The sequence below is a fragment of the Petromyzon marinus genome, chromosome 48 (assembly GCF_048934315.1).
Source record: "Petromyzon marinus isolate PM22_M1 ecotype Great Lakes invasive population chromosome 48, UKy_Petmar_22M1.pri1.0, whole genome shotgun sequence".
Lineage (NCBI taxonomy): Eukaryota > Metazoa > Chordata > Hyperoartia > Petromyzontiformes > Petromyzontidae > Petromyzon > Petromyzon marinus.
Window position 1 is genome coordinate 11516877 of NC_133714.1, and position 14971 is coordinate 11531847.

Genomic DNA, 14971 nt, shown 5'->3' on the forward strand with positions numbered 1-14971 from the left:
AGAGTTATTTTGAGCTGGGTGGTGGTGGGAATCAGGCTTCAAGTAGGAATCTGTGTGGGTGGGTTTCCTGTAGACAGACTGCCCCAATGAGCCATCAGGTCTCCTCTCAAACAGAACATCCAAGAATGGTAGCTTGCCATCTTTCTCCACTTCCATGCTGAATTTGATGGTGGGATGTCTGGAATTGATGTGGTGTAGGAAAAGGTTCAAAGCTGGGAAGCCATGTGGCCAAATGACGAAAGTGTCATCCACATATCTCTTCCACAGGGAAGGTCTGAGGGTGGAAGTCTGGATGGCGTCTGATTCACATTTCTCCATGAAAACATTGGCTATCACTGGTGATAAGGGAGAAACCATGGGGGTACCCTCATTTTGTTTGTAGAAGGTGCCATTCCAAGTAAAGTATGTATTGGTGAGGCAGTGTCTAACCAGCGCAGGTGTATCGGGGTCTAGTCCATGTTGTACCAAATTTTCAATTATTTCAATGGTATCAGGTACCGGGACCTTGGTGAACAGGGAGACCACATTGAAGCTGACAAGGATATCGTCAGGGGACAGTACAACGTCTTTGACCATAGAGACCAATTGGGCTGAGTTAAGTACTGCTGAGGAGGTCTTGCCAGTGAAAGGTAGCAAGGTATCTGACAGAAAACGTGCTAGCTTATAGGTAGGGGAGTTGATCGTGGATACGATGGGTCGTAGTGGAGTGCCTTCTTTATGAAACTTGGGGAGACCATAGAATCTAGGGGGTCTAGCAGCAGAAGGTTTTAAGGAGGGACGTTTAGTTGGTTCGATTAGGGAGGTCGAACTTGTGATGATCTTGTTGGTTTTTATTGTTCGGATATTAGTAGGGTCATTTTTAATTTTTGAGTAACTTCCATCGTTGAGTAGGTTTTGGATTTTGTTGTTGTACGAATCTTTATCCATAATTACAGTAGCGTTGCCTTTGTCGGCTGAGAGGATGACTATATCACTTCTGTTTTTTTAAATTCGTGAGTTCAGAGTGTTCATTTTGCTGATGTTGCTAATGGGTTTCTTAGCATTCTTAAGAATAGTGGCTGTTTCAGCTCTCGCAACGTCTGCTTGGATGTGTCCTATAGGTTATCATCAGAGATTTGTCCACGAGGCAATTCAGATTTTCAAACACAGACACAATTTCAACAGAGAAGATGGTTTCAAATTAAGCAATCATTGGAAAGAAGTTCTAAATCATACCAAACATTAAACTAATTTTCAATGGTACAGTATATTTATCCAAGTAGTGATGTACCAAATTTTCACAGCAGCTTATTTCCCTTCAAAACAACGTTTGTAAACTCCCCCCCCCCCCCGTGTTAGGTGCTCTATCAGCACTTTATGCTAATTCCTTTGTCAAAGCGTTTGGTTTCCTCCCACACAGCTTAAAGGACGCGACCTGGCTTGACTTTCTTAATTCTAACGCTGTCTTCGTGACAGCACGGTCCCTTCACCTGATGAAGGCCATTTGTGTTGTGGCCGAAACATCGTGATTTTTGTTGTTTTATTTTTTACCTACGTGACTTTAGCGAATAGAACCAAAGAGTATGGGTCCTTGCAGTCACGAAAGCTTTAAATCTAGAATACAAGAAACGTCTGACCTCTGTGATTGCCATCAATTGTTTTGCCACCAAGTACTAAGTCATGTTTTTACAGAGGGGTCAAATACTTATTTCCCTCATTAAAATGCAAATCAATTTATAACATATTTGACATGCGTTTTTCTGGATTTTTTTGTTGTTATTCTGTCTCTCACTGTTCAAATAAACCTACCATTAAAATTATAGACTGATCATTTCTTTGTCAGTGGGCAAACGTACAAAATCAGCAGGGGATCAAATACTTTTTCCCTCACTGTACGTTGCACTACGGTCTGGTCACACTCTGGTGTGGTGTGAGACTGTGGTGTGGTGTGAGACTGGTCTGGCGTGAGACTGTGTTCACACTGTGGTGTGAGACTGTGGTGTGAGACTGTGTTCACTCTGTGGTGTGGTGTGAGACTGTTGTGGTGTGAGACTGTGTTCACACTGTGGTGTGGTGTGAGACTGTGGTGTGGTGTGAGACTGTGTTCACTCTGTGGTGTGGTGTGAGACTGTGTTCACTCTGTGGTGTGGTGTGAGACTGTGGTGTGGTGTGAGACTGTGTTGTGGTGTGAGACTGTGTTCACACTGTGGTGTGAGACTGTGGTGTGGTGTGAGACTGTGTTCACTCTGTGGTGTGGTGTGAGACTGTTGTGGTGTGAGACTGTGTTCACACTGTGGTGTGGTGTGAGACTGTGTTGTGGTGTGAGACTGTGTTCACACTGTGGTGTGGTGTGAGACTGTGGTGTAGTGTGAGACTGTTCACACTGTGGTGTGAGACTGTGGTGTGGTGTGAGACTGTGTTCACACTGTGGTGTGGTGTGAGACTGTGGTTTGGTGTGTGACTGTGGTGTGGTGTGAGACTGTGTTCACACTGTGGTGTGATCACAGTCTTTGCAGTTGTTGCTTTGCATTTACATCAGCCATACGAAAGAAGAAGCAACTCGTGATAAGAGCTGCAGTTCGCTGCATCTTGGGAGTCTATGGGTCTCTGTGTGAGTCTGTGGGTCTCTGTGTGAGTCTGTGGACCCCTGTGTGAGTCTGTGGATCCCCGTGAGTCTATGGGTTTCTTTGAGTCTTCCGATCTCTTGTGTGAGTCTATGGGTCTCTGTGAAAGTCTCTAGGTCTCTGTGTGAATCTATAGCTGATGATGAAACTCGGACTGGAGCCCAGGCCCCTAACCTCTGCGCTAGGCGGTTGGGGACTTATTATTATTGCACCGTGTTTGTTGAAATGGTATTGTTTAACATTATTGTTGTAATGGTATTGTTTTACATTATTGTTGTAATGGTATTGTTTAACATTAATGTTGTAATGGTATTGTTTCACATTATTGTTGTAATGGTATTGTTTAACATTATTGTTGTAATGGTATTGTTTAACATTATTGTTGTAATGGTATTGTTTAACATTACTGTTGTAATGGTATTGTTTAACATTATTGTTGTAATGTCCGTAGGTTCGAGCGTCTGGAGGAGCAGCTGAGCGACCTCACGGAACTCCACCAGAATGAGATGATGAACCTGAGGCAGGAACTGGTGAGCATGGAGGAGAAGGTGGCGTACCAGGCCTACGAGAGGGCACGCGACACACAGGTACGCGCGCCGACCCCGCAGCACACTCACCCACTTACCCATTCACTCCACTCACCCACCCACTCACCCACCCACCCACCCACTCACTAACTTACCCACCCACTCATCCACCCACTCACCCACACACCCACCCACCCACTCACCCACACACTCACCCACTCACTCACCAAACTCACAACAACAACTGCCATTCGCCACTAAGTGGCGGTGACGTCACCACGGCGCTTGTGCCAATCTATGTGCACTTTAAGGCCACGTGAAGTATCAAACGCCCGCTTGCAGGAGGTCTTGGGACAGACCCAGGTGCCATGGGATGACTGACTGAGATGACTGGCCGATGCACCACCTATACCCCCCCCCCCCCCCCCCCCCCACTGTGCCAACTTTTTGTGTTTTAGCTTCCCGGCGCTCCCCTCATTGTTGTGAGCGTCACTTCTCTGCCCTCCATTGTTTCTGGAGGGCGACTGCCTCCAACTGCCCAGTAGCGTCCTTCACGATCCTTCTCCACAGCGACCGATCTTGACACCACTGGTACCAGTCATTGGAAAGTCTACTCGGCTCCACATCACTCCATCTCTTCTCTCGCCCTTGCCTGCCCGTTTAGCTCCCTCTTTCCGGCTGAATACAATCTGTTTAGGCATGTGGTGTGGCATGCGGGCTACATGACCCAGCCAACGCAGCCTTGCCTGCCAAAGGAGCTTACTGATGGGACTTTGTCCAGATATTTCAAGGATCTGTGAGCTCCTCGCACAATCCAGCCTGGTTAAACCCAAGATGGATTGTAATCAGGCCAGCCTGAATATTTTTAATTGTCAAAGATGTTCCATTAGGGGAGCCCATGTTTTTCAAGCATAGAGGAAGGAGGGCATGCCCATAGCCGAGAAGACCTGAAGCTGCATGTGGAGTGACAGGCCAGGTAGCTTCCACACAGCGTTACACAGCTGATGAAAGCATAATACAGCTCGACTGATTCTGAGCGAGACTTCTGCTGTCAAACTGGAGCTGACTATAAGCACACTGCCCAGGTATTGGATACTCTCCACTCTTTCCACAACTGCTCCATCACCAATGGGGAGTTGTGCGGGTGGAGTGTTTGATGACTCAAAATACCCAGGCAGGAGCTTAGTTTTTGTAGGGGCTGAGGGTATGGCCCCACATCTTAGTGGCACAGTAAGAGATGGGGCAGGAATACCTCCAACTCATTCTCTGAGTAAGCAGCATTCAGCAGATCAGCAGCATACGTAACCTGGTTGACCAATAGGGAGCCATCCATTGACCGCACCCGGGCATTGATCAGCCTCCCATTGTATCTGTACCAGATGTACAGTGAGGGAAAAATGTATTTGATCTCCTGCTGATTTTGTACGTTTGCCCACTGACAAAGAAATGATCAGTCTATAATTTAATGGTAGGTTTATTTGAACAGTGAGAGACAAAATAACAACAAAATAATCCAGAAAAACGCATGCCAAAAATGTTATGAATTGATTTGCATTTTAATGAGGGAAATAAGTATTTGACCCCTCTGCAAAACATGACTTAGTACTTGGTGGCAAAACCCTTGTTGGCAATCACAGAGGTCAGACGTTTATTGTAGTTGGCCACCAGGTTTGCACACATCTCAGCAGGGATTTTGTCCCACTCCTCTTTGCAGATCTTCTCCAAGTCATTAAGGTTTCGAGGCTGACGTTTGGCAACTCGAACCTTCAGCTCCCTCCACAGATTTTCTATGGGATTAAGGTCTGGAGACTGGCTAGGCCACTCCAAGACCTTCATGTGCTTATTCTTGAGCCACTCCTTTGTTGCCTTGGCCATGTGTTTTGGGTCAATGTCATGCTGGAATACCCATCCACGACCCATTTTCAATGCCTAGGCTGAGGGAAGGAGGTTCTCACCCAAGATTTGATGGAACATGGCCCCGTCCATCGTCCCTTTGATGTGGTGAAGTTGTCCTGTCCCCTTAGCAGAAAAACACCCCAAAGCATAATGTTTCCACCTCCATGTTTGACGGTGGGGATGGTGTTCTTGGGGTCATAGGCAGCATTCCTCCTCCTCCAAACACGGCGAGTTGAGTTGATGCCAAAGAGCTCCATTTTGGTCTCATCTGACCATAACACTTTCACCCAGTTGTCCTCTGAATCATTCAGATGTTCATTGGCAAACTTCAGACGGGCATGTATATGTGCTTTCGTGAGCAGGGGGACCTTGCGGGCGCTGCAGGATTTCAGTCCTTCACGGCGTAGTGTGTTACCAATTGTTTTCTTGGTGACTATGGTCCCAGCTGCCTTGAGATCATTGACAAGATCCTCCCGTGTAGATCTGGGCTGATTCCTCACTGTTCTCATGATCATTGCAACTCCACGAGGTGAGATCTTGCATGGAGCCCCAGGCCGAGGGAGATTGACAGTTCTTTTGTGTTTCTTCCATTTGCGAATAATCGCACCAACTGTTGTCACCTTCTCATCAAGCTGCTTGGCAATGGTCTTGTAGCCCATTCCAGCCTTGTGTAGGCCTAAAATCTTGTCCCTGACATCCTTGGAGAGCTCTTTGGTCTTGGCAATTGTGGAGAGTTTGGAACCTGATGGATTGATTGCTTCTGTGGACAGGTGTCTTTTATACAGGTAACAAGCTGAGATTAGGAGCACTCCCTTTAAGAGTGTGCTCCTAATCTCAGCTCGTTACCTGTATAAAAGACACCTGGGAGCCAGAAATATTTCTGTTTGAGAGGGGGTCAAATACTTATTTCCCTCATTAAAATGCAAATCAATTTATAACATTTTTGACATGCGTTTTTCTGGATTTTGTTGTTATTCTGTCTCTCACTGTTAAAATAAACCTACAATTAAAATTATAGACTAATCATTTCTTTGTCAGTGGGTATACGTACAAAATCAGCAGTTGGATCAAATACTTTTTTCCCTCATTGTAAATTCCTACGGTACAGCCATAAAAAGCTTATTTAACTACGTGGTCGAAATATATGGTAATTAAAATATGAGCCAGAGAACATCCCTGTCATATCCCAAGGTGAACAGGGAATCACGGTGCGCAATGCTCCTGACCACGTAGTTTACCCAGGCCAGCCCACCATCATGAAGGTCCTTACTGATTGTGAGCAGAGGGTCAGGGACTCCGAAAGCAGGAAGAACAACCCAGAGCCCAGACCTATTGATGGTATCATAGGCCTTGACCAGGTCAATAAAGCAGAGATGTAGGTCCTGCTGAAATTCCCTACATTTCTGATGTAGCAGACGGACACAGAAAATGGCATCTGTGTAGGACCGCCCTGGTCTGAAACCGCATTGGGGCTCCGCAAGCCTCTCCTCGGTGTGCCTGGCAAGGCGATGTTGAATAATCCTTGCCAGGACCTTTCCTGGCACACTAAGGAGTGAGATGCCCCTGTAGTTGTTACAGTCTGTGCGGTTCCTCTTCTTGAAGAGGGGGACCACCACAGCATCTTTTCAATCCTGCGGAACCCATCGGGTGGTCCAGACTGTTATAATAATGATTTGAAGCTTTCGTGACTGCAGGAATCCATGCTCTTTGGTTCTTTCGGCAAAGTCCCGTAGGTATAAAATAAAATAGATCACGACGTTTTGATCGCAACACAAGCGGTCGTTCTCAGGCGGAAAAAATATAATCCAGCAGTGGAACTGCTGAACCAGCGAGAGAGCTGTTACAACAAGAGGTTATTTATGTGGCGATGGACAAGCAAGCGGGGTCTGAGCTGGAAAGGAATTCCACCCCCGGACGCAAGCACGTTAGTTGTGTTAATGGGGGAGATTGGGGAGAGAGGGATTAGGGAGGGAGATTAGCATGAATGAGCTTCCGTCGCCGCATAAGAGTATCCTGCCCGCATATGCACACAGCAGCAGTGCAAATGAGAGATTACAACCATGAGAGTGCAATTCAAAGGACATGTGAGCATGAGAGATGCAACCCAAAGGGCATGAGAGTGCAATCCAAAGGGCATCTGAGCATGAGAGTGCAATCCAAAGGGCATCTGAGCATGAGAGTGCAATCCAAAGGGCATCTGAGCATGAGAGTGCAATCCAAAGGGCATCTGAGCATGAGAGTGCAATCCAAAGGACATCTAAGCATGAGAGTGCAATCCAAAGGACATGTGAGCATGAGAGTGCAATCCAAAGGGCATCTGAGCATGAGAGTGCAATCCAAAGGGCATGTGAGCATGAGAGTGCAATCCGAAGTCATGAGAGTGCAGTGTGGACATGTTACATGAGAGATCTAAGAGAGAGACACAGAGAGCCGGAAATAACAGCTGACATAGGCAGGTAGGATGGAAACATCACAGTCAGTGATAGGTGTGGTGCTAAAAGTCACTTTTTAATGGAATTAAAGAGTGATTTGTGATCGCGGGCTACTGAGGCAGATTCCATCACCTCAGCACACCACAACCACCACTCATCCTTACAACACCACACAGCTCTCCGAACCGCTGAGCAAGGGCTGTGGTAAGCCTCCTTATTCTCTGACGTGGGATGCTGTAGACGATGCAAGTGGGCCTGTCGCTTTTTCTCAGCCAGCCTGAACACCTCCTCCGTCAGCCACGGTCTCTGGGGAGGTTTGCACCACGTACCCAATGCAGCCATTGCACCTGCTTGAGCCACAGTCCTAAACCTCGCCCATTTCCCCTCGGCATCAGCAGGAGGAGGGCAATGCAAACCCCAGCTGAAGGCAACTTTCATCAGCTAGCTGAGACCAGGCCACTGTGGGTTTTAATGGGGTCCTAGATGGACAATCACCACCAGAGTGGAAGAATGGCAGGTGCATCTTACAGATGACAAGCCGATGGCCAGTGGGCAGATCAGCTCCATAGTAGGTCCTGGTGTCAAGGACATGGGCCCGCATCAGCTGTTCCATCACTATATAGTCCAGCAGATGTTCTTGCTTGGACCCGGCATGCATCCATGATGTTGTGTAGATGCGCCGATGCCAAAACAGAGTGTTAGTAATTACAAGCCCATGGGCTCCACAGAAGTGTAGCAACCTCCTACTGTTGTTATTGAGCTTATCTGGCCCATGCCTTCCAATCATTCCAGTCCACGTGCCAGCTTCATGACCAAATCAAGCATTAAAATCACCCTACAGGATGACTCTATCCCGAGGGGCCACTTTAGCTATCACCTGGGACAGGAGGTCATAGAGGGCATTTGACTCATCGGCTTTGCCTGCATCCCTCCACTGATGTTAATTTTCGGTGGGGGCAAATGCCACCAACACCTCCACCATTCCTCGCATCGCGTTGATGGGGAGACAAGCCCAGAGTAGCCTGGAGCTTAGAGCTTCCCATACCTCCCTGCCATGCTCCCATTCCTCCTCTATTCCTTTGTTGTTTGGCAGTCTGCCCGGAGTCAAGGACTGTCCACCCCTCATGGTGACTGGAGCCAGGGCTAGTCAACCGGACCTCCTGAATATCACAAAGATCCAGGTGGTACTGGTCCAGCTCCCGACAGAGGAGTGGCAGCCTCTCCTTCGTAGTGAGCATTTAAACATTTTACATTTATGGAAGAACCTGGCTACCCCAAATGGTGTTTGGCCAGGAGATGTCATAGTTGCCTGTCCCCCCAGGGCCTCCGGAACAAGCTTAATTAGATATTTATATTGTGGTTTTGTATAAATTAAATTGGAGGTGGAGGTGTTACCAGCCCTTCGCACCCTTCCAGAGCTCCCATTGGCCGCTGTGGTTGCTGCAAGCACCATGAGGGGATCAGCCGATGGAATTTGCCTTCCCCTGATGGCATATTTCACAGCCACCGCAGCATTACCATCCTGCACCACCCAACCAGCGACCCAGCCGCCCACTCGCTCACTGAACCGCTGACCCACCAACCCGCACGTGCGTGCGTGCAGGAGGCCCTCGAGTCTTGCCAGACGCGCGTCTCCAAGCTGGAGCTGCAGCAACAGCAGCAGCAGGTGGTGCAGCTGGAGGGGCTCGAGGGTTGCGCGGGCGACGCACGGGCGCTGCTGGGCAAGCTCATCAACGTGCTGCTGGCACTCGTCGCCGTGCTACTCGTCTTCGTCTCCACGGCCGCCGGCTTCCTGACGCCGCTGCTGCGCACGCGCGCCCGCGTCGCCGCCACCGCTGTGCTGGCCGCCGTGCTGGCCGCGGCCTGGCGCTCACGCGGGGCCCTCACCGGCCTCCTCCGCTGGCCCCCGACGCCGCCAGAGTAACGGTGGCGACGGTGGCGACGCCTGCGGCGCTAGCGGAAAGAGACCCCCCCCACCCCGTCCGAAAAAGGCCCAGCGGGTCGCGTGATCGCTCGTTTGGTTCGTCGCTCTGTACTGCCTACGGTGGAAACTGCTGCCAATGTCCACCAGGGGCGGCGTCCACCCTGGTTAGTGTCCACTCTGTCAGTATCCACCATGGGCAGTGTCCACCGTTGGCACTGTCCACCATGAGCAGTGTCCACCGTGGGCAATGTCCACCGTGGGCAGTGTCCACCCTGGGTAGTAACTGCCGTGAGCAGTGCCCACCGTGGACAGCGTTCCTTGGGATCACTCAGTGCCCCAAGTGGCAGCACACTTATGCTGCACATGGAGGCAGCTGCCACTGGGAGACGCCCTAGGCCGGACCACTTGGCGATCCAGCACCCCCCCAACCCTGCCTGTGTTGCGATGCGATGATGTTAAGCGCTCTGAGATGCCATCAGTGTATCGGGGCACCTCTCCACCACTACTGCCACCACACTGTGTTCAAAAACTACCACCGCACTTTGTTCAACCACCACCACCACCACCGCGCTGTGTTTATCTACCACCACTGCCACCACCACCGTGCTGTGTTCAACCACCACCACATTGCAAGTCACAACAACTCACACAATCACTCACTCGCTCATCTACCCACTCTCACCCGCTCACTCACCCCCTTACCCGCTCACTCACCCCCTTACCTCATCACTCTACTCACCCACGCGTTCTCTCTCACACACCCACTCGTGCTCACTTACCTACCTACTCGCTCGCCCACTCACTGACCATTCTTTCACTCGATCGCAATCGCTCTTCCATCGCTCCCACTGCCGTGCCTCCGGTTCCCGCAAGCGTCGCTCCCCGCGCGCACTCTGTCCTTGTCCACGCCGTGTGTTCGCCCCGCATGCCGCGCGCCGCTCTTCGCCTGCTTGTGTCCGTTGGTCGTTGCCACCTGTTCAGGTCACCCGGGACGCAGGCAACTCACCCCGCTGTGGCAACGCGAGGGGTTCTTCCTGCCCGCACATGGCCTGGCCCGTTGAGCCAGTCGAGGTGGCTTCCCTAGCCACTTTTGTTGAACTGTGAGGTCTGCTTTCCGTTCTTCCCAATGCGAGTACGTTTTGTCCTGTGTGTTCTGTACTGCACGTTATGTACTGTGTGTTCTGTACCGCACGTTATGTACTGTGTGTTCTGTACTGTGTACTCTGTACAACACGTTCTGTACTGTGTGTTCTGTACTGTGTGTTCTGTACTGTGTGTTCTGTACCGCACATTCTGTACTGTGTGTTCTATTCTCTGTACAACACATTCTGTACTGTGTGTTCTGTACAACATATTCTGTACTGTGTTCTGTACTGCACATTTTGCACTTTGTGTTCTGTACAACACGTTCTGTACTGTGTGTTCTGTACCGCACAGTCTGTACTGTGTGTTCTGTGCAACACATTCTGTACTGTGTGTTCTGTGCAACACATTCTGTACTGTGTGTTCTGTACCGCACAGTCTGTACTGTGTGTTCTGTACCACACGGTCTGTACAGTGTGTTCTGTACAACACATTCTGTACTGTGTGTTCTGTACAACGCATTCTGTACTGTGTGTTCTGTACAACACATTCTGTACTGTGTGTTCTGTACAACGCATTCTGTACTGTGTGTTCTGTACAACACATTCTGTACTGTGTGTTCTGTACAACACATTCTGTACTGTGTGTTCTGTACTGCACATTCTGTACTCTGTGTTCTGTACAACACATTCTGTACTGTGTGTTCTGTACTGCACATTCTGTATTGTGTGTTCTGTCCAACGCATTCTGTACTGTGTGTTCTGTACTGCACATTCTGTACTGTGTGTTCTGTCCAACGCATTCTGTACTGTGTGTTCTGTACCGCACATTCTGTACTGTGTTCTGTACTGCACGGTCTGTACTGTGTTCTGTACTGCACGATCTGTACTGTGTGTTCTGTACCGCACATTATGTACTGTGTGTTCTATACAACACATTCTGTACTGTGTGTTCTGTACTGCACATTCTGTACTGTGTGTTCTGTCCAACGCATTCTATACTGTGTGTTCTGTACTGCACGGTCTGTACTGTGTGTTCTGTACAACACATTCTGTACTGTGTGTTCTGTACTGCACATTCTGTACTGTGTGTTCTGTACAACACATTCTGTACTGTGTGTTCTGTACTGCACATTCTGTGCTGTGTGTTCTGTACTGCATGGTCTGTACTGTGTGTTCTGTACCGCACATTCTGTACTGTGTGTTCTGTACCTCAATTTCAGTTTGTGTATTCTGTACTGCACATTCTGCACTGTGTGTTCTGTACAACACATTCTGTACTGTGTGTTCTGTACAACACATTCTGTACTGTGTGCTCTGTACAACACATTCTGTACTGTGTGTTCTCTACTGCACATTCTGTACTGTGTGTTATGTACTGCACATTCTGTACTGTGTTCTGTACAACACATTCTGTACTGTGTGTTCTGTACCGCACGGCCTGTACTGTGTGTTCTGGACTGCACATTCTGTACTGTGTGTTCTGTACCGCACATTCTGTACTGTGTGTTCTGTACTTCACATTCTGTACTGTGTGTTCTGTACTTCACATTCTGTACTGTGTGTTCTGTACCGCACGGTCTGTACTGTGTTCTGTACCGCACGGTCTGTACTGTGTGTTCTGTACCGCACGTTATGTACTGTGTGTTCTGTACTGTGTACTCTGTACAACACGTTCTGTACTGTGTTCTGTACTGTGTGTTCTGTACTGTGTGTTCTGTACTGCACGGTCTGTACTGTGTGTTTTGTACCGCACATTCTGTACTGTGTGTTCTGTACTGCACATTCTGTACTGTGTGTTCTGTACTGTGTTCTGTACAACACATTCTGTACTGAGTGTTCTGTACTGCACATTCTGTACTGTGTGTTCTGTACCGCACATTCTGTACTGTGTGTTCTGTACAACACATTCTGTACTGTGTGTTCTGTACTTCACATTCTGTACTGTGTGTTCTGTACCGCACATTCTGTACTGTGTGTTCTGTACAACACATTCTGTACTGTGTGTTCTGTACCACACATTCTGTACTGTGTGTTCTGTACTTCACATTCTGTACTGTGTGTTCTGTACTGCACGGTCTGTACTGTGCGTTCTGTACTGTGTGTTCTGGCCCGCGCGTTCTGAACTGTATGTTCTGCTGTCGGTGAGTCCATAATTTCAGCAGCATTGGTTCAACAAGAGAAAAACTCTCGACCGGTTTCGGTGTCTCAGAGAACCCCCCCTTAATGTCGAAACTGGTCCAGAGAAGGCCGTTTGGCTGATTGGGATGGGATAAACAAAACAGGGACGCAAGTGTGAAGGAGGCGGAGTGACGTTGGTTACCTCCAGATGACGCTCGCCACGATTCGAACCGCTCGTTGGTGGGCCGCGCAAAGGACGGGCCTCGGCCTCGCCCGCGTTTCAGCCGAGATGTGCAATGTTATTTATTAGTCCCACTGCGGGGCCCCCCTCCCGAGGACCGTCGCAGCGCGCGATGCCCCGCGGGGCGGGGGAGATGGCCTCGGGGAGATGGCCTCGGGGAGATGGCCTCGGGGAGATGGCCTCGGGGAGACGGCCTCGGGGAGATGGCCTCGGGGTGACGGCCTCGGGGAGACGGCCTCGGGGAGACGGCCTCGGGGAGACGGCAAGCCGGGCCGCGTTGGGGGGCGCCACGTTGGTTTGTTTTTCCACTGTGGAAGCCGAGCCGGGCCGACTGACGTCACGCGCGTGCGGTGAACGAGCGGAAACGCGGGTGGAGTGACGCGGTGATGCTGCGTGAACCCCACCTGCGTACCGACCGACGTCACATACGCGTGAACCGGTCATTTTCCCTGCCCCTGGCCCTGCTTGGCCCCGAGTCCGATTGGGACACCTCGTGAGTCCAGCAGCAGCAGCAGCACATCATCACCCCACCCCAGCGTGGCCCGGATGTGCCAGTGGGACAGGGCTGTGGACGTGTATATATATGTGACTTCGGGGGGGGGTGAAGGGGTGGCAATTTGTGCTTGCTGTGTTTCAGCTGCCTATGTATTTAAATAATTGCGATGGTATTGTAGTAATAGCAACAAAAGTAATAATAAATACAGCGCTGTGGGTTTCACACGCAGCCCTGCTCCGTATGGACAACTTCACCCGTGACGATCGGGCTGCACGCGTGCATGCATCCGGGATGATGTTTCCCTGCTGCTTGGCGCAGCAGTGTGCATGGTTGTGGGGTGTTGGGACTGACTACGAGGTGAGCAGGAGATGCGGCAGATTCTTGAATCCGTGTGTGCGGAGTTTTTCGTGCGCGTGGTGGGGTTTTTTTTCCATGTCCTCTGGGCTTCCTCCGCACGCAAAGCCAAACCCTCACCGCTCGGGGAATCCATGGCCAAACAACGCAATGTGGCAGCAGCAGCAGCATTCTCCTGAAAAATGGCCTTAAGGCCGCTTCCCAAGGTGAATGCATTTTCACGATTTTTTTCTTTATCTCATAATAGCCAGAAACACAGTCGGACCGTGTCATCTGTCACATTCAATTGCTACTCCGTTCAGCCATGTGGCAATTATTGGATGAAGGCCTCCTCAAGGCATGTCAATCATTTGGGTTGTTTGACCGTGCCTCACCCATGCTGGTCAATGGGGGTTTGGTGAATGCCTTTTCCAGCCATGCATGCGGCAAAGAGGGCATGGGGGAGGCTGCAGGTGAATTGGTGGGCATTGTTCACCTTCGATATAGCTCCGACCGGGTTGTACAAAGCTCCCTTGTTCTAGTGCACCTCATTAACAAGATACCATCGAGCCCAAACAAGACAAAGATCCCCCCGCCCCTCTGTAGCCTTGAATGGGCTTGTTGGAGCGAGCAGCACGTGAAGGCCAGAATGGCACAACTGTGAAGGCCGCCACTGCACACCTGTGAAGGCCGACACCGCACACCTGTGAAGGCTGGCACGGCACACCTGTGAAGGCCGGAATGGCACAACTGTGAAGGCCGCCACTGCACACCTATGAAGGCCGGAATGGCACAACTGTGAAGACCGACATGGCACACCTGTGAAGGCCGACACCGCACACCTGTGAAGGCTGGCACGGCACACCTGTGAAGGCTGGCACGGCACACCTCTGAAGACCGGGATGGCACACCTGTGAAGGCCGACACCGCACACCTGTGAAGGCCGGGATGGCCCACCTGTGAAGGCTGACACTGCACACCTGTGGAGGCTGACACCGCACACCTGTGAAGGCCAGGACGGCACACCTGTGAAGGCTGGAACGGCACACCTGTGAAGGCCGGGACGGCACACCTGTGAAGGCCGGGACGGCACACCTGTGAAGGCTGACACTGCACACCTGTGAAGACCGGGATGGCACACCTGTGAAGGCTGGGATGGCACACCTGTGAAGGCTGACACCGCACACCTGTGAAGGCTGGGACGGCACACCTGTGAAGGCTGACACCGCACACCTGTGAAGGCCGGGATGGCACACCTGTGAAAGCTGATACCGCACACCTGTGAAGGCCGGGACGGCACACCTGTGAAGGCCGGG

At 50.4% G+C, this 14971-nt stretch overlaps 1 protein-coding gene across 1 annotated transcript in view; it reads left to right on the forward strand.

Moving 5' to 3' along the window:
• Positions 1–13544, forward strand: part of LOC116952729 (transmembrane and coiled-coil domains protein 1-like) — a 32673-nt gene extending 19129 nt beyond the window's left edge. Inside the window, exons 7-8 of the mRNA XM_032972338.2 lie at positions 3055–3190; positions 9062–13544. Of these exons, the coding sequence (XP_032828229.1) occupies positions 3055–3190; positions 9062–9382 (457 nt within the window). The 3' untranslated portion in view covers positions 9383–13544. The remainder of the gene's footprint in view (positions 1–3054; positions 3191–9061) is intronic.
• The last annotated feature ends 1427 nt before the right edge of the window (positions 13545–14971 follow it).